The sequence below is a fragment of the Agrilus planipennis genome, unplaced genomic scaffold, assembly GCF_000699045.2.
Source record: "Agrilus planipennis isolate EAB-ADULT unplaced genomic scaffold, Apla_2.0 scaffold68, whole genome shotgun sequence".
In the NCBI taxonomy this organism is placed as follows: domain Eukaryota; kingdom Metazoa; phylum Arthropoda; class Insecta; order Coleoptera; family Buprestidae; genus Agrilus; species Agrilus planipennis.
In genome coordinates this window covers 117100-141207 of record NW_020439033.1, presented here as the reverse complement: position 1 = coordinate 141207, position 24108 = coordinate 117100, and the positions used below count along the sequence as shown (strand labels likewise).

General features: G+C 32.1%; 4 protein-coding genes across 7 annotated transcripts in view; all 4 read left to right on the top strand.

Annotated features, from left to right (window-relative positions):
• Positions 1–11437, top strand: part of LOC108732833 (glutathione hydrolase 1 proenzyme) — a 14780-nt gene extending 3343 nt beyond the window's left edge. The window contains exons 1-11 of one of the 3 annotated variants that reach the window (XM_018463816.1): positions 2600–2820; positions 3369–3457; positions 4794–5018; positions 8494–8714; positions 9081–9270; positions 9345–9542; positions 9599–9848; positions 10258–10448; positions 10511–10751; positions 10861–10974; positions 11076–11437. In XM_018463816.1, the coding sequence (XP_018319318.1) occupies positions 3396–3457; positions 4794–5018; positions 8494–8714; positions 9081–9270; positions 9345–9542; positions 9599–9848; positions 10258–10448; positions 10511–10751; positions 10861–10974; positions 11076–11225 (1842 nt within the window). In that variant the 5' untranslated portion in view covers positions 2600–2820; positions 3369–3395 and the 3' untranslated portion in view covers positions 11226–11437. Of the gene's footprint in view, positions 1–2599; positions 2821–3368; positions 3458–3529; positions 4011–4793; positions 5019–8493; positions 8715–9080; positions 9271–9344; positions 9543–9598; positions 9849–10257; positions 10449–10510; positions 10752–10860; positions 10975–11075 lie in introns of those variants that run through there. The other 2 variants (XM_018463815.1, XM_018463814.1) reach the window with 2 other exon arrangements.
• On the top strand, positions 6352–6924 carry LOC108732834 (nuclear protein 1). The gene has a single exon (XM_018463817.2). It carries the CDS (start codon positions 6447–6449, stop codon positions 6663–6665), a length of 219 nt encoding a protein of 72 aa, XP_018319319.1. The 5' UTR covers positions 6352–6446; the 3' UTR covers positions 6666–6924.
• Positions 11438–12085: 648 nt separating the features above from the next.
• On the top strand, positions 12086–17579 carry LOC108732847 (BUB3-interacting and GLEBS motif-containing protein ZNF207). Of its 2 annotated transcripts, none has more exons than XM_018463832.1 (7): positions 12086–12126; positions 12238–12446; positions 12955–13189; positions 13246–13370; positions 13700–13932; positions 14218–14455; positions 17097–17579. In XM_018463832.1, exons 1-7 carry the CDS (start codon positions 12086–12088, stop codon positions 17192–17194), a joined length of 1179 nt encoding a protein of 392 aa, XP_018319334.1. In that variant the 3' UTR covers positions 17195–17579. The 2 variants fall into 2 exon arrangements, with proteins under 2 accessions (XP_018319334.1, XP_018319335.1); XM_018463833.1 differs by having other exon boundaries at positions 13703–13932; positions 17097–17194.
• A 4051-nt stretch (positions 17580–21630) lies between these two features.
• LOC112905040 overlaps positions 21631–24108 on the top strand; it is an 8801-nt gene continuing 6323 nt past the window's right edge. The window contains exon 1 of the mRNA XM_025976618.1: positions 21631–24051. Within this exon, the coding sequence (XP_025832403.1) occupies positions 21631–24051 (2421 nt within the window). The remainder of the gene's footprint in view (positions 24052–24108) is intronic.

The following is a 24108-nucleotide window of genomic DNA, read 5'->3' as shown; positions in this document are numbered from 1 at the left end:
CTTTGGTATTACTTTTAATATTATTAATTATTGTAAAGTAATAAGAAACAATTGAAATAGCAACAAATTAACTAGACAAAACGTGATTTATCCATTGTATATTTTTATTGTTTTGTTATTGTTAATAGTTTTCCTTAATAATTTTACCAAAAAATGTCCTTTTACTGAAGTATATTTTTGGAATCTATTGAACTTTTAGGAATTGTATAAGTGAAAAATTCTTTTTCTATCGAAATATAAAGGATATACATATCATAAGCAAACAAATTCAAATTGCATTCGATTAAAAGCTCACTTTTTTCGGTTGTACTTAAGTTAATTTGATTCATTAAATAAACAATTGAATGGGTAAACAATGAAATACTTGCAATAGCTGAACTTTATCAAAAAGGTATGCTAACAACACATCTGCAAAACAATTGTCGCTTAACTTATCAACAACAGTATTAACATTTCTTAATTAACAGTATACTAAAAATTGTTGCAGTAAAAGTACTATTACTAAAAGAAAGTACTCTATAAATTCTCAGTTGAATACATATTTTGTAATTAACAACTGAAAATAAACTAATCGCAATGCTTCATGTTTGCTACAAATAAATAAGTACCCTATTGAAACGATTCTATAACTTCTTTCTTCCTCTTTCATCCACCATCCATTCCTTTAATTCTAATACATCCTTCCAACACATGCATCAAAGTTTTATCTTCCCGTATAAAAATTCTGCAACTTCTTTCTTCCTCATTCATCCACCATCCATTCCTTCGATCATAATACATCCTTCCAACACATGCAACACTGTTTCATGCTCCCTTTCACAAATTTTACAACTTTCTTCTTTCTCTTTCATCCACCATCCATTCCTTCGATTCTAATACATCCTTCCAACAGATGCATCAATATTTCATGCTCCCATTCACAAATTCTACAACTTCCTTCTTTCTCTTTCATCCACCATCCATTCCTTCGATTCTAATACATCCTTCCAACAGATGCATCAATATTTCATGCTCCCATTCACAAATTCTACAACTTCCTTCTTTCTCTTTCATCCACCATCCATTCCTTCGATTCTAATACATCCTTCCAACAGATGCATCAATATTTCATGCTCCCATTCACAAATTCTACAACTTCCTTCTTTCTCTTTCATCCACCATCCATTCCTTCGATTCTAATACATCCTTCCAACAGATGCATCAATATTTCATGCTCCCATTCACAAATTCTACAACTTCCTTCTTTCTCTTTCATCCACCATCCATTCCTTCGATTCTAATACATCCTTCCAACAGATGCATCAATATTTCATGCTCCCATTCACAAATTCTACAACTTCCTTCTTTCTCTTTCATCCACCATCCATTCCTTCGATTCTAATACATCCTTCCAACAGATGCATCAATATTTCATGCTCCCATTCACAAATTCTACAACTTCCTTCTTTCTCTTTCATCCACCATCCATTCCTTCGATTCTAATACATCCTTCCAACAGATGCATCAATATTTCATGCTCCCATTCACAAATTCTACAACTTCCTTCTTTCTCTTTCATCCACCATCCATTCCTTCGATTCTAATACATCCTTCCAACAGATGCATCAATATTTCATGCTCCCATTCACAAATTCTACAACTTCCTTCTTTCTCTTTCATCCACCATCCATTCCTTCGATTCTAATACATCCTTCCAACAGATGCATCAATATTTCATGCTCCCATTCACAAATTCTACAACTTCCTTCTTTCTCTTTCATCCACCATCCATTCCTTCGATTCTAATACATCCTTCCAACAGATGCATCAATATTTCATGCTCCCATTCACAAATTCTACAACTTCCTTCTTCCTCTTTCATCCACCATTCGTTCCTTCGATCCTAATACATCCTTCCAACACATACATCAATGTTTCATGCTCCCTTTCACAAATTCCACAATTTCCTTTTTTTTTCTTTCATCCACCATCAATTCCTTCGATCCTAATACATCCTTCCAACACGTGCATCAATGTTTCATGCTCCCTTTCACAAATTCTACAACTTCCTTCTTTCTCTTTCAGCCACCATCCATTTTTTTGGATTCTAATACATCCTTCCTTTTGTTTTTTACTTTTCTTCAGATGAGGAATGTAGTCATATGTCCCCGCTTAAGAATATAAAGTGATTAAGTAACGATAATAATGATTGTCAGTAGAACTTTGCTCACAAGTTTAACAAATAGTACCACAATGAGTTCTTTCGAAGTTTTTGAGTCTACTCTACATTAGGAACGTAAACATACCCCCCTGCTCAAAAATATAGAGTGATTAACTAACGATAACGATGGTTATCAGCAGAACTTTGCTAAAAAATATATGAACAATACCACAATGAATTATTCCACAAAAAACTCAGATATTGGTATATTTTATGTTTATGATTTGCAGTTTAATTTGGTATATTTTTGGGAATTTGTTTTTTACTTTGGTATTACGTAAACGAACTAATATTTAAAGCGAAAGTGTGAATTAACGTTCCACATACACATGCGTTGTTCTTTTTCTAGACGTTGATATTTCGTTTCTAAACAAAATTTTAAATTGTAAACAAATTCGCCAAAGAATAATTGTCCGTCAGCCGAATTCGAAGGACTTTAAATTTATTTCTAGAACCAGTAATAAAACAAATTCGATTAGCCACTTTTTCACACGATAAATTTGAGTTACCTACCTAAAATTAGTTCTATTCTAGTAGCATAGTTAACAAGTTCGGTTTTTATGACTGTTTGAGTAGGTGGAGGAATTAGAGACCGAAAATCGATATTTGCCATTTATTGAGTAAGCAAACAGTTAGTTAAGACGTGCCAATTTTTATTAACAATTTTATCAAATGTCCAAAATAATCGATTTTGTAATTAAATAATTCGACAATTGAAATATTTATTAATATTAATTTTATTTACAACCTCAGATTAAGCCGTGTTTCAATTATCTCTTAATGATTTATTAATTCGCTCATTTGCATAATATCAATTACCTATGTCGAAAGGATTTATTTATTGCAAATCTTAATAACAATTATTCGTTTTTATAATTTCGCGCTTGAAATGTTTCAGTTTCTGAGATTCTTTTTTACCATTTAGGTAAGGCAAGGTCCAATTTTCACTTCTAGTTTTTCTTTATTATTCATTTAAATTGCCAATACCTTTGCAGTATCTTTTATGTTTATTTGAAATTGAAATACCATAACTGTAGGTACTATTATTATTACACATGCATTATTGAGATCAATAAACAATTTCACATTAGATTTATTCAGTATAATATAAGTGAAATTTTCATATAAACATCAGTAAGGTAAATTAATTTCTTTATGTATATTTTAGTGCCATCTTTAATTAGTTTGTAACACAATGGCGGTACAGTCTATGGACATTTCAAAAGATGGCAGCACGAAAAGGAACCTCTACTGTCGGTAAGTTCACACATCTGTATTATATTGAATAGAAATATTGGTTTCTTTGACAAATATATATTTCCAAAGCATATTTCAAAGAGGTTAAAACTTAAGATCTAAAGAAGGACAAGTTTCTTAGGCAAATTTCTACAAAACTCTTTCATACTTAAAGATATTTGCTGTTGTTCGGCTGTTAGCCGATAGAGAGCCCCAAAATGCAACTAATGGTATTGATTTTAAAACAAAATGGCACTAAGGTTCGGTTACCAGTAGCATTAGATACTTATTTTTTTATTTATTTCTGACATTACACAACAGCATTCAAAAATAATAATGGTTAGGTACTACAAATTAAGTCAGTTTAAATTATTATGGTAGATCTAAAAAATGGTCACAACAAGGCTTTTGTAAACAGCAAACAGTTAACACGAAATAGACGAAGTTGCATCAGAAAAAGAAATGCATTTTTAAATAAAAATAATAATCACACAAGAGAAATGCTTAGTACACGCGATTCTGCTTCACAGTTTCTAGTTGATAGTGATGGTGGAGAAGGAACTGTAAACAAAACGTAAGTTTGAAAAAAATGTGCAATATTTACCTTATAATTGGTACAAATTTGAGTTATTAAAAATGAAAAGGAATAACTATCAAATTTAAATCTCATAAAACCAATATACTCTACATTTAATTGCAGTTAAAAACACCCCGTATATAATGCAGCTGATTTTATTCTGTTATGCGTTATTTTTAATTTTTCATTACTATTACAATAATTAAAATACACCTAAATTACCCAATATTTTTTATAACAAGATAAAACAGAATGCACTGAATGTTTACTGTTTACTTATAAAGTTTTCTTTAAGTAATTAATGTATTTAAATAATGGGTGTTGTCGTGCATTTATTTTTCCCTTTGATGTTCCGATAAATACAAAAATAAGTAGTAATGTGTAATTAGCAGTTACCGCAATTATTATACTGAGATGAATTCAGTTTAATTCAGCTCGAATAAGAAATAATACAATTCCGACATAATAAATTGACCTTGTCCTCAAACAATAAAAATTGTTAATTTCCAAAATTTCTTATAAGAATTTTAGAAACAACAATTGTAGTTGTACTTATTACATGATGTTCATTAAGCTACACCCTGTATGTTACAGGCAGTGCAACACGTAATTATTTCTTATGTTGATAGGTAGCAGCACAAGTCTTCGTTTTGTTACTGTACCGATAGATAGATGGCAGTTCGACATTTTATTATTTTATTGTGTTTTTAGATGGCAGCACAACTTTTTGTTTTGTAGCTTTATTTTGTGTTTTTTAATGCCTGCTTTCTTTTGTTTCAGTCCAAGTTTATCACGAGGGAAAAAGATAGGAATACTAGCACTCATATTGCTCATCCTCGTCTGTTTTCTTGTCGCTTTCTTGTTAAGAACTCTTGCAAACGATGATAACAAAGAACTCGTACCCCCCAACCCTACTAAACAATTACCCTCTTCAGCATCGAAACTTAAGATATTCAAAAAGGCAGCTGTTTGCGCTGATGGTCCCCCTTGTGCTGAAATAGGAAAGTAAGTATAACCATTTTTACTATTTTCATTTGGGCTTCTTTCTAATGATGGTCTTGCTTCTTTTTGATTTAATATTAATTAAGAGATTGTACAACAAGTATTAATTAAATATAATGCTAGAAAGAAACAGTTAACTATAAAATACAAATAAAAGCTTTTGTACGCTTGCTAACAATCGTTCGTTCCTGTATATTAGGTTGCCTAAGTTATAGTATGGAAATAATTCGTTATGTACAGGGCGATACTTTTTTATGAAATAATGACTGGATCTAAATCTAAATATTGCTATCAATCACATGTTGGTTAATTTAATTCTGAGGAAAAGTACGGAACTTAGTATCTATACAGTTTAATATTTTATTAAATGTATGGATATAAATATAATGGATTTACGATAACAGTTTTATCTCCTTATCGACGATAATACATTTTTCAAAATTGTGTTGGTGAAGTGTTCTATTTACTCATTTATACGCTTTATCGAACAAGATTTCGTTTTTCAAAAAATCTATTTATTTACGATTTAAATTTTACTCTATTTGCTTAATTGGTTAAAAAAAGTGTTTACACGTTATCATCACTATAATTATTGCCTTGTCTTAATTATTGAGCAAAAACAGGTACCTAAGCTGAACAGTAATTTCGAAAGATATTCTAGAAGCCATCACCTACTTACATATGTATCAGTCTGCATATTTATGTATTGCATACAAAAGTATACGAATATGGAAAGGTATTCTAGAATATTCAACAGTATTTCAAACGAAATTATTCAGAATTTTTTGTAATTATATTTTGGGTTTTACGTTAATTAAGTTATTTTATATAATAAAACTCGAAATAATACCTACTTAAAACTTCTCTAAAAATAAAAAGCGAATTTCCGTTAAGCAAATATAGATACAGTGAATTTTCATTTCAAAATACAAATTTGATATTAATAGATAAATTTTGCATAATTTACCTTAATAAATTAACCAAGCCGAGAAAGAATTACTTGTATCTTAATATTTTATTCGGAACAATGAAAGAAAAGTGTTTAATAAAATATTTATAGGAAACACATCATTCTACTATTTGATTGCACCTGGTATATCAATAGAAAGTATAAATACAATAATGCTATCATTTTTATATAAAATTTTCCTATCTTATTTTCCAACGTACTCGTTTTCAACAGCTATCATTTGTTATCAATTATGTATTTTCCAGATAAAGAAATGTAAATAAAAATATTCTATAATAAACAATAATACAAAATCCAGTCACCTTTGCGTCCTTTTTACGTTAAGCGCATGCGTTAAATACGTTATAAATTTATCGACATGGAAGGTCGGCAAGCAGTGTTTGTATTAGAGTCATCGACCGCAGACAAACGAGTTTTCAGTTGTGTTATCATATCGAGTTGTGTTGTAGTGAATTTTAAAAATGTCAGAAAGTGAAGTGAATCTTTTTGATGAATACGATCGTTACAATTTCGAGTATGACAAGTACATTTTTTCGGGACATAGCGGTAAACAAAGATCAAAGAGGGAGGCATCAGAACACACCAATCATTTTGACCCGAGTGGACATTCTAGAAAAATCCTCACCAAGCTCATGAACACCGAGAAGAACAAGAAAATGGAAGTCGAAGTGAAGCACTAGTTCTCATTGTTTTAAAAAAATATGATTCTATGTGATTTTCGTTTTTCCGAAGACAATTAGCGCTAGTTCAGGACTGTGATTTTTTGTTTACCGACATGATTATAAATTTCGAAAAGTATATTCAACAGTGACGTGATGTGTACGCTTCAAGGCTAACAACACCTCAGCCTACAATTTATTATTACATGTATTGATATTGCTTTCGTTGTCTTATTTATGAAATCAAATCTATTATCATTAATATACACAATCTCACTGAGTATGTCTTTGTGTGATACTTCACACGTATGCATTTCTGATTTCAGAAATATAATTTCTTGCATCATTTGTTAATGCAATTAATAATAAATAAAAACTTTTTGTTTTACCTCCTGAGTTTTTTTTTTGTAATACATAGATATAAACATACTTATTTATTTACAATGCTATGGAGTGTTTAGATAAGATGATAATTTTAACTTTATTGGTGATGAGCGCAGCAGGTTTTGATTGGTTGAGGAATTGGGAATATACAAAGTATGATCCAAAAGTAAAGGTCTGAGTGAGGTTCCCATTATAAAAATAACAGTAACTTATGTTTATTAACATTTAATTGTATTGTTTTTCTACTTTGAAAAACTGATAAGTAAATCAAGTAATTCATAAATGAGATTAAGTAATTACACTACTTTATATATACCATGCATAATAATTATTCTGTATTTTTGTAATAATATATCCAATTCGAAGTAATTCTACAACTTCTTTGTCGACCATCGTATATAACTTAATTTAATAATAGTAAACTTCGTTTGATCTAATCATCTATTTGAACTATTGATTTGACCTTCTATCCTGTCTATCTAAGCAAACTGGTGTAATCATTTTAATAAACAAAAAATGCAAACTGCTTGATAGACAGAAAACGAATAAGTTTTGAAAACAATGTTGCAAATTTGTTTATTTCGTTATGTACCTATGCAATTAGAAATAATTAATTAATTACGTAAAATATCTATTTAAAAACCTCTAATATTTTGCGTGTTCCTTTTCGGAATTATTACAACTCATAAAACTTTAAATATCTTACAATAAATAATTAATTAGGGCAGCTAATAATTCAACAAGCATTACACAGGGTGTTTAAAATCAAATTAGGTTGAAAATGGATTTCTTTTTGTTACCTGTTTTACGTTTACTTGATAATATTATCTCTGTTATTGTTAATTAATGAGTATGAGTAACTTCTTTGTTAATTTTGGATATCGTGTAGGTAGGTGACAAATGAACAAAAGAAATGATTACATTTTTTTGATTTCTTTGTGTATTTAAACGAATAATAAGTTATAAAAAATTAAAACAATATACATATACAAAAGTACATTTTTTAGATATAAACAATTTGCATTGAATTAGTTCAGATTGTTGATAATTTATTTGATATCAATTTTATTAATTTTAAAAACTAAATACTAATTGAACTGCTTCGATTTTTCCTACGTATATAATAGCGAGGCCAGCTAGTTTTTCAAAAAATTCTGTCCAAAGCCATAAAAATGGATTCAACACACAATAATATGATATGTTTCAAGGTAATTTTATTACCGTTAATAAAGTCAGTGAAATAATATTAATGAAAAATTTATCTACATACTGTACGTATAATATGCACTTCAGCAAAAATACAAAACCTGAAGGACTCGTATATAAAAGAGCATAATATACAGGGCGTTTTAATTATGTATCTAACGTCTGCGATTATTTTAATTACCTTTAAAAAATACTTTACGTGTTGTTTTTAATTTAATAGCGTTGACACATTTTTAAGTGTTTATTATTATTTTTTCAGGTCAATATTAGAACAAAATGGATCTGCGGTCGATGCAGCACTTGCAGCAATGTTCTGCAATGGACTGGTCAACATGCAAAGTATGGGATTAGGGGGAGGGTTTTTTATGACAATCTATACGCGAGACACGAAAACTGCTGTCACATTAGACGCCAGAGAAGCCGCCCCTCTCAAAGCTACCCCCGATATGTACAAAACTGATCACGACAAATCAAAAAAAGGTAACATTGAAACATAAATAAAAATTATACAGTCGTCATTATTAAATTAAATAAATGAAATCATGTATAAACTTTGTTAAAGCATGAGAGATATATTTTATTAGAAAAAAGGGGTAATTTCTTTTGAGATATTAAACAATTGTTACATTTTTGTAAGGTGTCGCCCAAATTTTCGATCTTGCATTTTAATACGCTTTCATTTGACACCCAACACGATTATCCTGAATAATCCTTGAAAGGCGCCCCCTCCCCTTTTCAAGCATCATCAAGACTTTAGCCTAAAATCGATTTTCATTTTTTTTTACGTTGTTTACTAGTCCTCACGTTTGTTACTGCTTCTGACATTAAATGTGATATTTAACAAAGGTATTCTTGCGGTGGGTGTTCCCGGAGAATTAAAGGGATATTGGGCGGCTCACCAACGGTTTGGAAAACTTCCATGGAACAAAATAATTGAGCCCACCATTGAACTGTGCGAAAGGGGCTACAATATAAGCAAGGTCCAATATGACGGCATGCTCAGCAGCCCCCACATGAAGAACGATCCCGTTCTCAAGTAAGTCAAATTCACGAACATTTATTGGTCTTTAATATTAATAATGAAATTATTTTATTTTTATTTACTTGCAGAGAATGGTTTGTTAACGAGAAAGGTAATTTTAATGCCCCAGGAACCCTTGTAAGACCTACCAAACTTTGTGATACGCTGAGACTGATAGCCCAAAATGGCGGTGACGATTTTTATACGGGAAACATGTCCCGAATGATCGTAAACGACATAAAGGAACTGGGGGGTATTATTAACGAGGAAGACTTAAAGGTTTACACGTAAGTATAGCTAGACTCCTTATCAGTTACCTTTTAATATATTTTTTTTATTCAAGGGCAAAATGGCGTGAACCAATTTCGGTAACATTTCAAAATGAAGACCGCTTATATTCAGTTCCACCCCCTGCGTCTGGAGTCTTATTAGGGTTTATTCTCCGAATATTAGACGGTTACAATTTTTCACCTGACAGTATTAATACTATTAATGACACTGTGTTAACATACCACAGAACCCTGGAGGCATTTAAATACGCCTACGCAAGAAGAACAGAGTTAGGAGACCTTAATTACGTCAACATAACATCGGTAAATCAGGATTTATTTTATGCACTTTCATTTTTATTCTTTTTTAATTATATCGATTCTATACGTGATTCTAAAAAAAAATTTTCCTTTGCAGTTTTTCGATCAGATGTGTACTTTTCGAGTTATTAACAACCTAATATTGCCCAATTAGAGCGCTGCTGCTTTGCTGCAAGCTGAAACAAGTGCATCGCTGCATACAAAAAAAAACAAAAGCTTACTTCTTCTTGCAGCACAGCAAGCGCGCTGCGATTGGTGGATTACTAAATTGTTGATTACTCGACAACTATGCATCGGATTGAAAATCTGCAAAGGAAATTTTATCTTAAAATACAGAGCAGAATCGAATGGTGTCCATTTCCAAAACACCCAGTACTTGTAATTATATTTAATGGTAATTTTATTTATGTAGTTACTAAATAATCTTACATCTTCGAAATATGCTGAACAAATCAGGAAAAAAATTGACGACACCACGACAAGCCAAAAACCGGAAGATTATGGGGCCGTTTTCTACAATCAGGAAGACCATGGGACGGCTCATATATCCGTGTTGGCAGAAAATGGTGACGCTGTTTCCGCTACAAGTTCCGTAAATCTTTAGTAAGTGTATTACCTCATTGTACTGCATAAACTTCAGGAGCCTACAGGCTTTTTTTTTATAGTTTTGGTGCTGGTATAACATCAAAATCTACGGGTATTGTTTTGAACAGTGTGATGGATGATTTTTCGTTTCCTTATTACAAAAACTATTTTGGTCTGCCAGGGTCCCCAAGTAATTCTCTGCAGCCGGGAAAGAGGTCACTGTCATCCATGAGTCCCTCCATAGTAACAGATAAAAATGGGGACGTTCGCGTAGTCATTGGTGCCTCGGGAGGTACCAAAATTACAACAGCAGTTGCGCTGGTAATAGACATACAGAACATGAAATAATTTGAAAAAAAAAAATTTTTCCTAAATTTTTAAAAATATTTATCATATATTGATTATTGATCAGTCCATTAATATTTTCCAGGTAATTATGCGAACATTATGGTTTGGACAAAATATTAAGGAAGCCATTGACGCTCCCAGAATTCATCATCAAATTTATCCCATGAAAGTGTCTTATGAATATGGTAACCTACAGGTACGTTATGATACATATTTATAAATTTTTACCGTAATGTTACCATAAATTCTTAACTTTGCCAATATCGCACTGGTACATTTTTTTCTTTTTTTTTCTAGCAAGTTGTTGAAGGATTACAAAAAAAGGGACATAAAATGGAACGATATTCAGAGAGGGGGTCGATAATATGTGCCTTGCTAATAAAGAACAGTACTATTTTTGCAAATGCGGATTACAGGAAGGGAGGGGAGGTTTATGGTTTAGATTGAAAATTAAACAAATGATTGTTTTATTGTTAAAAGAAGATAACAGTTTATTATATTTGCTTGTGGTTTTTGCCATGAGATTTTGAACGATACCGTGCCAAAGGAGAAAAACACCCCGTAGATGAATTTTACTAGATTTTAAATAAAATAATATTAACCAGTTTCAAATTATTTATATGTTAAATTAATTGTTACAATAAACCATATTACATTCACTCCCATATAAAGATTTCTTCTTATTTTATTTTTATTTATTGGTAATTGATTGCAATAAAACATAATTAATCCTTTCATCAATAAAATAGGCAATACTATTTACTTTCTGTATTTATAAATCGTACAAATTTTGAATGAAATATATACCAAAGAATAATGGTGGCATCTATAATATACTTAGTAAACTAAAGTAAAATATTCCTATACAATTATCTATAGATTTACTTTACCAATTTCGCTTTCTATGGTAGCATATTGCTGTAATATCACGTGGTGTAAACTATCAACTACAAAATATCAAATTTTCACTTTCTAAATACGAAAGTGGAGTAGATGGGTTATATTTTTTAAAAAACACTTTGGTGAAATAGTTCACACAAGGATGATGTAATTTCACAAGCATTTTTAAATTCGCATTAATTAAATTAAATTTTGTTTTAATCGATTGTGTTTTATGTTAGACGTTGGCTATCCTGGAGTGCACCATACGCCATTGTAAAGTCTTTCACTTATCGTAGTCTTATTACAACATAATATTTATTTTGTTAATATTTCTAGTGGTCTAATTAATTAATAAATAACGTTTGTCGCGTGTGTATGTCTGTTTAGTAAATTTTGTTACGTTTTTAAGAAATAAATTGTGCAAAATGGGTCGCAAAAAGAAGAAGATGTCGAAACCGTGGTGCTGGTATCCTTTTTCATGTAATTTATTTAGATCGGAGTATTTGACGCAGTATTGCATACCCGGATATTTTTAGAATTTTATTTTTAGTTTTGTAATTTCCTTAACCCGATTTAGGTATTGCAACCGAGAATTTGAAGACGAAAAGATTCTAATTCAGCACCAAAAGGCTAAGCATTTTAAATGTCACATTTGCCATAAAAAATTGTACACGGGTCCAGGTTTGTCAATTCATTGTATGCAAGTGCACAAAGAAGCAATAGACAAAGTTCCAAATTCGCTGCCAAACAGATCTAACATTGAAATTGAAATTTATGGAATGGAAGGTAAGCACCTAAGCCAATTCTTGCTTATGTAACATGTTAACTTTCTTTTTGCACAAGTTTAAATTTAGAAGTTAATATATGAAGATTTTACCATTCAGATGACCTTAGAGACAGCAATTTCAGTTTTCAGTATAGTCCGGCAATTTATATGACTTGCCATATTTCTCAGTAAAATGTAATTGTTTAGTTTCATTGTGATCATTAGCAGTAATTTCTTATCACCTTTGCTTATGTGTGATTTTTAATGTTGTACCTCAATTAGTATAAAATGAAACAATTTAAATAAAAAAAACAGTATCAGATAACATAAACATGTTTATGTTAATTACATTTTAATGATATCACAAGTATGCTTTTTTTGCAGAAGATAATGCTATACTAATTGATAAATATAACTAAGAATTTCTTTTATTAATTATTTCATTACCAACTAATTAAAAAATATGTAGGACCTGTATACCATTTGATTTGGCAGCATTTTTGAAATTAAATATTTTTTGTCCTGAAGGTATACCCTCTCCAGATTTAAAGGAACACGAAAGGTTAAAGCAGGGTGGTGCGGGTTCAGATGATGATGATGAACCGGCAATGAAGAAGAGTAAACCTGAAGGTTTGCTCGGAACAGCCCCTGGATCATCTAGTGCATCACCTGGAATTGTCCCAGGCATGATGACTGGAGTTCCACCGGGAATTCCCATGATGGGACACATGGGTCACATGGGGCCTCCATTTGTACCTCATGGGTAAGTCAATTTCATTATTATTATACGTTTTCACGTTATTAAACGTTTTCTTTTAGAATGTCACTAATTCCACCTCACATGATGGCTAGTCCTGCAAAGCCCCTGTTCCCTAGTGCAATTCCTTCGTCATCGCCTGGGGGAGCACCTGTTGTTGGGGCGGACTTTAAACCAATTAGTTCAGGTGAATTACTTATTTCTAATTGCTGATAGTGAAAAGGCATGCAAAGTTAATTAGTTGTGTCTGATCATATTAATTTGCTTCTTGTTTGTGTGAAAACTTTAATTAAGGTTTATTAATGAGTTAAAGATAAAGATAATTAAAAAATATTTATAAATGGACATTAAACATTACTTTATGCAATTATATTTGAAGACCTTACTCAATAATTTACCATTTATGTATTTATTAATTTTATACTTGCAAGTAACACCTTTTATTTATTTCAGATTTAATACTTTTTATTATTTGTTGTCGCCTTTGTATATTAATTATTTGTGCCTTATTTATAGCAGCTACGATTAGCGCTCCTCCCACGACAAATTCCACGGCTGGAGGCGGTGGTTCGGGAGGCGAGTCGTCTAAAGCGAACACGATCATTACCACGGGGGCGGCCAGTAAAATTATCCACCCCTCAGAGGACATATCGCTTGAAGAGATTCGTGCGAGAAAGTCCAAGTACCAAAGGAGCATTCCGAGCAAAGAGAACGAAATGACCATGGCGTCAAGCAGTGCAGCTAGTGAGGTAATTCATTATTTCTTTTTTATTACTTATTACCATGCCTAAACTAACATGGCGTCCACAAAAAAAGCTAAAATGTCACTAGTGTTTTATTTTATGCATTTTAACGTTAAATGTATTATTGATTATTGTACCCAGTTTGTAAATGATCAATATGGCGGCCACAAATGAAGTTAAAATGTCGGTGGTATTTTGTTTTTTGTGTATTTTGGGGTTAACTGCCATTATGTTGGCAACTAGATTAATTAACTTCGTTTCTGTTGTTGACCGTCCTTTATTTTGATTCAGTTGGCCAATGCCGTTCACCAAGCCCAAGCGGCTGCGGCGGCTGTGAATCACGCGAAACAGCAGGAGGCGTTGAATCACGCCGCTATGATGCAGCGTTTCCAACGGCCACCCATGATGATACCGGGCACATCCGTCAGTATGCCCCTGGTGACCGCCTATCGACCTGCAATGATACCTGGGCCGCCGATTTACGTGGGCACTAATCTGATGCGACCGCCACCGATCAGCATGCCACCAGGTACGTAAACATATCAGTAATTATGGCTATCGACGATAATGTACGTACGCAATAAATTGTAGTATCGCGAATACCGGGCACAGCTGACTTGATCGAGTGCTAATATATAGAGTAAATTGACTATTTGTTTTTCAACAAACAAAATAAAAATATGTTACCATGTAATGAAGTTGGCTGTTTAAGAACAATAAGAGTGGAAGAAATAGTCAATTAGTTTTTTAGTTACTTTTGTTTTTGTAGCTCACTTAGGCATTCCTCAGAGCAATTTGAAAATTTAGAAGCGATAAAAATGGAAAATAGTAATAGTCCTTTTGCTGAAACCATTAAAAGTATGCACAATAGTATATTTGTTTAACTATTACTGAAGAAGTTTTGTTTAAACTTAATCATTGTGATGTTCGGAACAATATCTTAAATTTGCAAGTCTTGACTATTGGCAGTTGTAATTTTCTGGTGAACAAATATAAAAGGAGCAGTTCCACAGTATATGTTTAGCTGTTAAATTTTAGGAAAATGACTAGCGGTTTTTAATTTTTTATTTTATTTTTTTTTTGTAGATTGTAGATAGTAAAATAGATGACTGCTGTTTTATTTTGTTCTATGAATTTGAGTGAAAAATATTCTTTTGCATTTTCGACCAATTGCAAGATGCGAACGACCTTGCTTTCTTTATCACTTTTATTTAATTGTCGTTTATCTGTAGATGATTAAATTAAAAAAAAAGTACTCGAATTTATTATCAACCTACAAGTGGTGGTGACAGGAAAGTGTTTTACATATTTGATTTTTTAATGTTCCCCTTTTAGAGCTAAGCTACTGGAGGTGAGCCACCTCAGGTAGAATAGTATGAATAACGGACAGAGAAATATCTAATCCGTCTCGTTTGTACCCAAAAGGGGATGGGGTGCTGACATTAAACGGCAGCCTATCGCGTGCAGAGTGATTGTGAAACTCCAATTGCACTATCTTTGCTCTTTCTAGACTTTACAGGGATCTGCTGTTTCTACTAGGTACGTGCAGTAGTTTGGTTGCCTGTCACAAGATGGCAACAGTTAATGAGACATATGCTACGCGTCTGTCGCATCTTGCCGTTGTTTGTCAATACGTACTTTATTTTATTTTACGAGTTGCGTGTACGTACACAATGATAAAAAATTGTGAATGATGAAAGAAGCAGTGGTGTTTTATGGCTATAAAAGACGCATTAGTCGACGAGTGTATTTTAAAAACAATTTAAAAAGACTTTTATTTTTGAATTGATTACGAAGCGGCACCAAGATAACAAAAGCATCGAGTTAACGTTTGTTCTGTTGAAGAGAAGACGTTCTGGTGGGGCGTGTCGACTTCGTCCCAGGTACCAGTCACGCACTCTGTGTTCGCATGCTATGCATTAAATACTACATACTTGTATTATTTATTATTATCATTATTACTATTATTATATATTATCTGTCAGTCGCTAAGTTTGCCAGTAATTGGTTGATTGGTTGATTTCTGTTTCTTTTACTATTACCTTTTTTTTTATTCTTTTTTCGTTTCTTTATTTAATTTTTTTTACAATAATTGTCGATTAAATATTAATTTAATCTGCATTTTTACATGATTTACTTATGTACTAAAAAATCAATTTATTATAGTATCGATTGCGTGCGTTAAAAAGATAAACAACGTATAGTGAGAATATTGTCATTCTAATTTTTACATCTCCTTTTTTAATGTATTTCTTTTCTTTCGGTTTTTTTTGTTGATAAAGGGTGTGGACGCTTTATTTAGATTTGTTAATCGGCTGAAGGCTATTCAGAAAACGATGTTGCACTGAATTCATTTGGAAGTATACACACCTCTGTTAGTTTCCAATAATTTTCGTAATTAGTTAAAAAATCACATGCTGATGGAATATATACATTTTAATAATGTTAATTTTTTTAAAAACTAATAAATATTTGCATTTCTTCCATCTACCAATATATTTTTACTTTTAAATTTGATGATGTCTATTCGTAAATAACAGTTAATTAAATATATTTGTTTAGTTTTCGACAATAACAGTTCAACATTGTTTTTTGTCCTTTACCGTTCGTATCTGTAATCAAGCATTTTTCACCTTTTTGAATATTAGTCAGTTTGATTAATTTTCCACAGAATCACCCCCTAGGTTGTATGGTCTGGTAGTCGGTCATGTTTGTAATATAGCTGTGTGTCTTTTATGTGTTAGCCTTATCTCGTTACTTTAATTTTGTTTTTTTCACAACAGGTAGGTATCTGTATGGCGTATTCCGATTCTGTTGGGAACAGGGTCGAATACAACCGAACCTAACAGTAACCGTTCGGACATATTCGTAACTGCTTCGAATAGAAACTGAATATGCCGTATTTTTTTTTTTTTTTTTTCATCTATAATGATAATTATTCGTTAAAGAATTTCTGCTGACGTAACATAAATTCGAGGCAATTAAATATATTTTTTGGCATTCGATAAGGCAACAGATGTATGTAAGTAAAGTACGTATATTTGTACTCATGTTAGTTTTTTCCTTGTTAAAAAAAATGACAATATTCGAACTGTCGCTTGACCTTGCCACCACGCGATCTGCAAAAGCGAACGATCGGTTTTGTTATTTTGCCTTTTTTTCTTGTTTAGGATTGATCGGGGTTCCACCGGGTATGGTCTATGGGGCACCGGCAATGTTTCCGGGTGGACCTGTGTTCACCCCCATGATGCAACCCAGATTCAGATGATCACCCGTTTATCTTCTCTATCATCCGCAAGTCTAAAATTAGCTCTATATATACATATATATATTTATGCATTATTATTATTATTATTGTACATTATTAACGATTGGTTGGTTTTTTGTCCTAGTCGATTGTTCTTGGTCTTGTATACCTACGCTGGGCCCAGTTGACGTTACAGTTTAGGATAGCTTTAATTTCGATTACAACGTTGCGACTGATGGAATAATTAATTGATTTAATTGGTTTTTGAATAGATATTTTCTTAAAGTTGAATTTCCGTGGTGACTTCCACAATAAATATTGTATAGTTTGAGACTTGCTAGGGTGATCCTTAATTAATTTTTATAACTCTATCTGTTGACTGTAAGAAACCTTAATTTTAATTTTCTCCGTAACGAAATTTTTAAGAATCACCTATCACTAAACTACTGTTCTTGTATTAAAAAAAAAAAAATAGAAAAAAAGGGAAATAATAGATTAATAAGAGAAGCCAATTGTCAGAGGTTTGTACAAAATACTTATTACTTACTACTTTATGCAATTAATATTCTTGTTCTGTCTTAAATATATTATTTTTTCTGAAAAGGTAAGCTAAATTATTATTTTCTTTCCAATTATATCACTCCTCGGACACAAGTGGTTAAAATTCTTTTAATTTTTCAATAATAAATTGCTTTTCCTAGGAGTATGTCATGCGCCCTGAGGTAAAGGACTTTTTTTACAGAATAGTGTTGATAAACCACATGAGCATATGTAAGTTATGAATTATTTCGAATTTAATGTATTATATGATAAAAATACTTGGAAAATCGAATTTGTAACTTTGTTTATTGAAAACTTTCTTGTCTAAAATAAACACCTAGTAGTACCTAGTACTACTTTTCAACTTTGTTAAGCATACCAAAAAAATATTTGACATAATTTAAAACTTGTAATTAAACACATTTTAAATTATAGTGGTGTCAAAGCAAGTATTTTAATCATTGGAAGTATAATTCGTAATATATTTGTAACTTCCTATTAAAACCGTTCCCTAAGAAAAAATCACCAACCCTATCGATCACATGTGACCCTTATTATTACAGTGTGCTCTCCAAATCAATCACTATTACTCTATTACAAATAACAATATATTTTTTGTGAATTCATTTATTCATTAAAAGAATTTTAATCACTTTACTAAATAATGCTATAGATAATCAATAACAAAATCAAACCAAAAGAAGCATGAATAAAATAAGCTGTAAATGAGTAAATGCCTCAAATGAATATTTTACTTTTTACGCTATTGCATTTGTAGTTGAAAATACCTATTATTATTGTCATTATTATGGGTTTCTATAATGGTACTTAGGTCCGCATGGATCTTAACCGGAATTAACAGTTGAGTATGACAATTATTATTTGTATATTATCGACACAACACAAAATCAATCACTCATATCATCTTTGATGATGATATGTTTAAGATAAGGTACGAAAATTCTCTAATATTTTGCTATAATGGTTGGAGGCTAATATTACAATAAACGACAGTATTGCCACATATTAAACAACTTTTTTTGTCCATATATATTATTATTTATTTATGTAATTAATTAATTCAATGTTGTGTCCGTTACAGAGCGAAAGATATATTTTTTTATTTGTTATTATTTGTTGTTTAATATGGTTCAATATCATTGACTTTGATTCATATGCATAAGTTATAAGTTAAAGATATGTTTACGGTATCAAAAACTAAATTTTTTTAGATAGAATCCTAAATGGTTCACCTGTTTATACTGTTGAAGTAATGGAACCAGTTTGACCTTTAAGGGCGATTAAAATTACTTTTAGTTTTTGATTTCGTTGAACATTTTTTAACGAATCCTCTTAAATATAGGTGGAACGTTCAGAATTGGCACAGTCCGCAATAAAAATGTCGCATTTACTTTTTTCTTTCAACTTACTAATTAGACTGGAACGGTTGCTGACAGAACGCCTACTTTTACTCGCTACAGACGTTGTAGGGAATATCGTAAATATAGAAAAGAGATGTCAGATAGGAATTGCAGCGGACACTAATAAAGAAAAGGAATAACATTACACCAGTTAGTGTGTAACAGAAAGAGATGCAGGCAAACAAGAAAGTTAAACATTCTCAGGAATTTAGGTAAGCAAAGACGTTTGCTTAAAGATGTAATTCAGTTATCTCTTTTCACTTTATCTGTACTATTTATGAAGTATTTCCTAACTTAACAAGGGCGTGTTCAAAACGCAACAAATGACTACAGTCCCAAGTGGAAACAAGAAAGAAGATACGTCTATTCTCACAGATAATTTATTGCGAACTTTGCCAATTTTGATCGTCCCAACTATATATGAATCAATCAATTATAAATCGACACCAAGTGGGATGTAATCTAGAGGCAGGCGACATACGTCACAGCCTTAGCTGTTGGATTGCAGTGACCCCCTGTTTTTGGTATTTTGCGTCATTATTATAGTGTGTTATATACCTCTCTACATTCATACATGCATACAGTCCCTTTACTATGTCGATTATTTTCTGATTAATTTAATGATTTTCGTCGAATTCTCGCTATCATCGCCCCCGGCCTAGTTCTCCTTTTTGACTTCTCACTCTGTCTTTAATATCTAGATTAAATTGATTAAGCAAATAGAGAAAAAAAGTTGTATCTTTTATGGCAGTGCAGAATGCTAGAAAACAGGTGATTTCTGTCACAGCACTAGAATTGCTGTTGGGTCCCAGTCCCCTGCCACATGGATGTGGCTTCAAAAATTAAAAAAAAAAAAAGACACTTCAAACAGGCGATTGGTTCCGGCCCAAAAATCGGGTCGATCCGATCACAGGGGCGCCTGTTGGACCAACAAGGACCGTCTTCTTCTTCTTTAGCCGTCCACGTTGCAATTCATTTTGTATTTGTACAATGTTTATATATTTAAATGTGTAGTGTAATAATAATAGTAGATCAATTTTAATTGGTTCAGTAAAAAGAAGACGAGTACAGATTGGTTCCCTGTTTTGTTAGTAGTATAGGTATATGTTAACATACAAGACTGTAGTATCACTTTCGTGGTTTCTACAATAAATAATCAATAAAAAAAATATTTAAAATGGTAATGTGTTTTATTTACAGACATTTTACCAAAAATTCCCGCAGGATTTTACTATATTTTGTTATTTTTACCAAGTGTACCTTCAGGGTGGTAAAGATCAGAAATGGTACTGTGGTTTAAATACCTTTAAAGAAAAAATCCTTAAGGGATAAGTGTGGATTATTAAAATTTACCGAAAAATGGTCGTGATGAATTTTACCAAGCAATCATTTCAGTATAAGTACATTACTTATTTCATTCCTTTTTTTATACTCGTAAGATATTAAAATGATATAAGGGGTGGATCAGTTGGAAGTCGAATTGTATTACAATTATTGCTTAAGTACCTGTTCTAATTTCTTTTTTATTTTCTTGTTTTGTTACTTTTTCCTTTAATTTGGTTTTGACAAGGCCAAAATCGATAATAATTTAATTTGATGTATTAAAGTGAAAATAATTTCGATAGGTACTTAGGTTTGAAAAACACTGATAAGTAATATTAAGTCACTATTTATTTTTAGTTGATCGATTATTTTACAGTTCGAAACATATATTCATGCGATAAGCAGTGACATTTTCTTGTAAAAAATAATTATTTTTGCTACTTATTCTTAGTTGTTTTAGCTTTTAATTTCAGGTGTATTTAGAAGTAAAATTCTTCGGTATTTTATGTTGAATGAAATAGTAGAATTTTCTGGAATTAAGTATTATCTAATCATAGGTAGAGTTAATGCGAATTAGTTGTAAATTTTTATTTGTTTAAAGGAAAAAAGCCGATGTGGCGTCAACTTCCAAATATTTGTACAGGATGGCTGCATTATTATCACATATTTGTCGTAATCAATACGGTTTACACATTATAGAGATATTTTGTTTTGTTATCACCTTATCAATTTATTATTAGTGGCGAAGGCAGTGCACAAAAATCGCTTTTTTTCTAGCTTAACAAGTGACTCGTTTACAAATTCCACCGGTGCGGTGTTTGGTTTAAAGCGAATTTTATTAGTGCCAAAATAAAACGAAGAACCAGAGGTAAGCATGAGGTTCTTTTGCATTCTTACATATATTTTATTAATTTATTTAATTTAATTGTAATNTGTCATGTAATATTTTTCCAATAATTGCTGAATATAGCTCAGCTATTCAGTAGGGTGGGGCGTGATGCTTTCTTAACACTTAAGTTGCATGGCGCTTTGAATTTATTTAATGTAGCTACCTATCCTCAACAGCAAGTGCACACAATACTTTTTTTTTAATTTGTCGTTATTTATTTTGTATATTTTTGGCATACTTCACGTATCTGCAATATCCAGGCATCATTTTTTTTTAGATTCAAAATGCCAAGACCCTTGATTATAAACGTACAGTCCCAAAGAAGACCTTACCATTCCGGACCAAACGTGGAATCATTAGAACACTATACCAACGATGATATTGAAATTTATCACAGAGGGGCTCACGTGAACAGAAGTGAACACAATATACCAGACCATCGTCGTCGTGGAAAAAAATCCAAATATGCGCACCCTGAAAAGGAAACGCAGGAACCACCACGTAGGTATCGTGAGCATAATAGGGCGGAAAAGAGTACCATTACAAGATCGAAATCGTTAGCCGATCTCAAAAGAAATCGCCGTCCACATGGGCATGAAGATGAAAGTTCCAGAATGTACCAAAGAAGACACAGTAACACAGAAGCGCATCCTAAAATGTTTGACTTTAGGGAAACATTTTCAAAGTTCGAAAACTTGACCACCGAATCCCAGAATGGTAATATTGAAAGGGAATTTCAAACTGTTAGCTCTCCAAGGACCAGGGGAAGATCAACAGTAGATCAAGAAGCCTCTGATTTAAGAGAAATTGATCAAATAAAATCAAGAGCTAGACTCTTGGTTCAAGAAGCTCGTCAGTTTGGTCGAAGGGATAAACAGAACTACTTAGAGTGGCAAGATGAAGTGATACAGTTGCTCAAGAAAATTGGAGAAGTCGATAATAGGAACAGCGAAGCAGTCCAGAAAGAAAAGCAAAAGACATTAAGAATTTTTAAACAAAGCTACCCATCACCAGATGTTGCAAGGGTTGAAAAAGTGAAAACCACCACTGTACAGAATGGTTTATCCGAGAGCAAAGTAAATGTTTACAGCGAAGTTGATCCCCCAATTGTAAAAGTTTCCCAGTTGAGGAATATGTACGAATCCAAGCATTGGGACGAAGATCCCAAACCAGTTCCAACCTACAGAGAAACGAAATATTATTCTGAACTTCATAATTCCAGCAAGCAGTCACACGAACTAGTTAAACAACAAAATTTTGATGACAGTGAGTACACTTCTTCGTCAAGATATTCCTATTCATCTTCTTCCGGTTCTGATGAAGATAAGCCATTATACGAGACACACGAAGGTGAAATTCATGAAGTAGAACCTCCTCGAGAAAGAAACGTAGAAGAATCCCACATAGCTAAAGTGCGAGATTTAAGGAGTGTTTTTGAAAGAGATAATTATCAACCAGATGAAGAACTACTCCCTACTAACACTAGCAGTAAACTGCCTGTTCAAATCGCTAGAATGCCTGTAGAATCAGCTCAAAAAATTGAAGAAAGAGAAAAACCATCTGACGAAGAAATACCTTCTACTAAACTGCCTACTCATATTGTCACAAGGCCTTCAAAATGGTTTAAAAAAACTGAAGAAGACGAAGAAGAAGAAGTACCACAAGAAGAATCTTCAGGAGTATATAGAGTAGACGATGATGGATTCATTGTAGAACCTAATGATGGCACACCAAGAAGAGTAAGAGACACGTTAAAGGACGAACAGATTGTCCATTCCGTCACAGTTAAAGAACTCAAAAATGTTTTTGAGGGAAATGGACCTTCTCAAAATCCAGAAGTCCAAACCGCAACCATGCAAATTGCACATGAACAAAAATATATTCCTTATGAAGAATATGACAATAATATGCAGCAAACAGTAGTAATCACCGATTTAAATAATGAAGAAAACGATGAAGAAAATCCTGTTGATACATCGCATATAGCTAAAGTGAAAGAACTGAAAGATGCGATTGAAAAGAACGAAGATAATTCTCAAAATACTACTAAAATCAATCAGGTACGATACCAAGTAGTTTATAGAGTTAAGCACCAACCATTGGTAGAAAATGAAGAGTCCGAAAGGGTTGTTATTTCTGAATTGACAACCACAAACGGTGAAGTTGCAGAGGAAGATGCCAATGAAGATAACGCTCAAAATACGACCGAAGAAAATCAGGTAAGATACCAAGTAGTTTATGGAATTAAACATCAACCATTGGTAGAAAACGAAGAGTCCGAAAGTGTTGTTATTTCTGAGTTAACAACCACAAACGATGAAATTGCTGTGGAAGATGCCCATGAAGATTCTTCAAGCAATAAAGATGAGATTTTAGAATATGGGACTAAGTTAGAAGTCGCATTAAAACCTGACGATTCAAAAGAAGAATCACCAGAGATTGTGGAGGATATAAAACATAATGTTGTAGTAAAAGAGACCGAACTTACTGACCAAGAAAAACTGTTGATTTCGAAGAAAGTTCTCGATGAAATTAATGAAGATATCCATTCATATGGAAAAGAAATAAACAATTTGGATGGTGAAGATGAAAAGAAAAGGATGTTTCTAAACGAAATGCTACTACGAAGTGTTATCCAATTGGAAAATCTTGAAACACAGGAAAACGAAGAACTTATACGAGAAAGAAAGGAAGCTTTGTTATTTGTAAGGGAATGTATTCGAAAATTAAAAGAAAACATTACTGAAGTTACTGAAACTAAT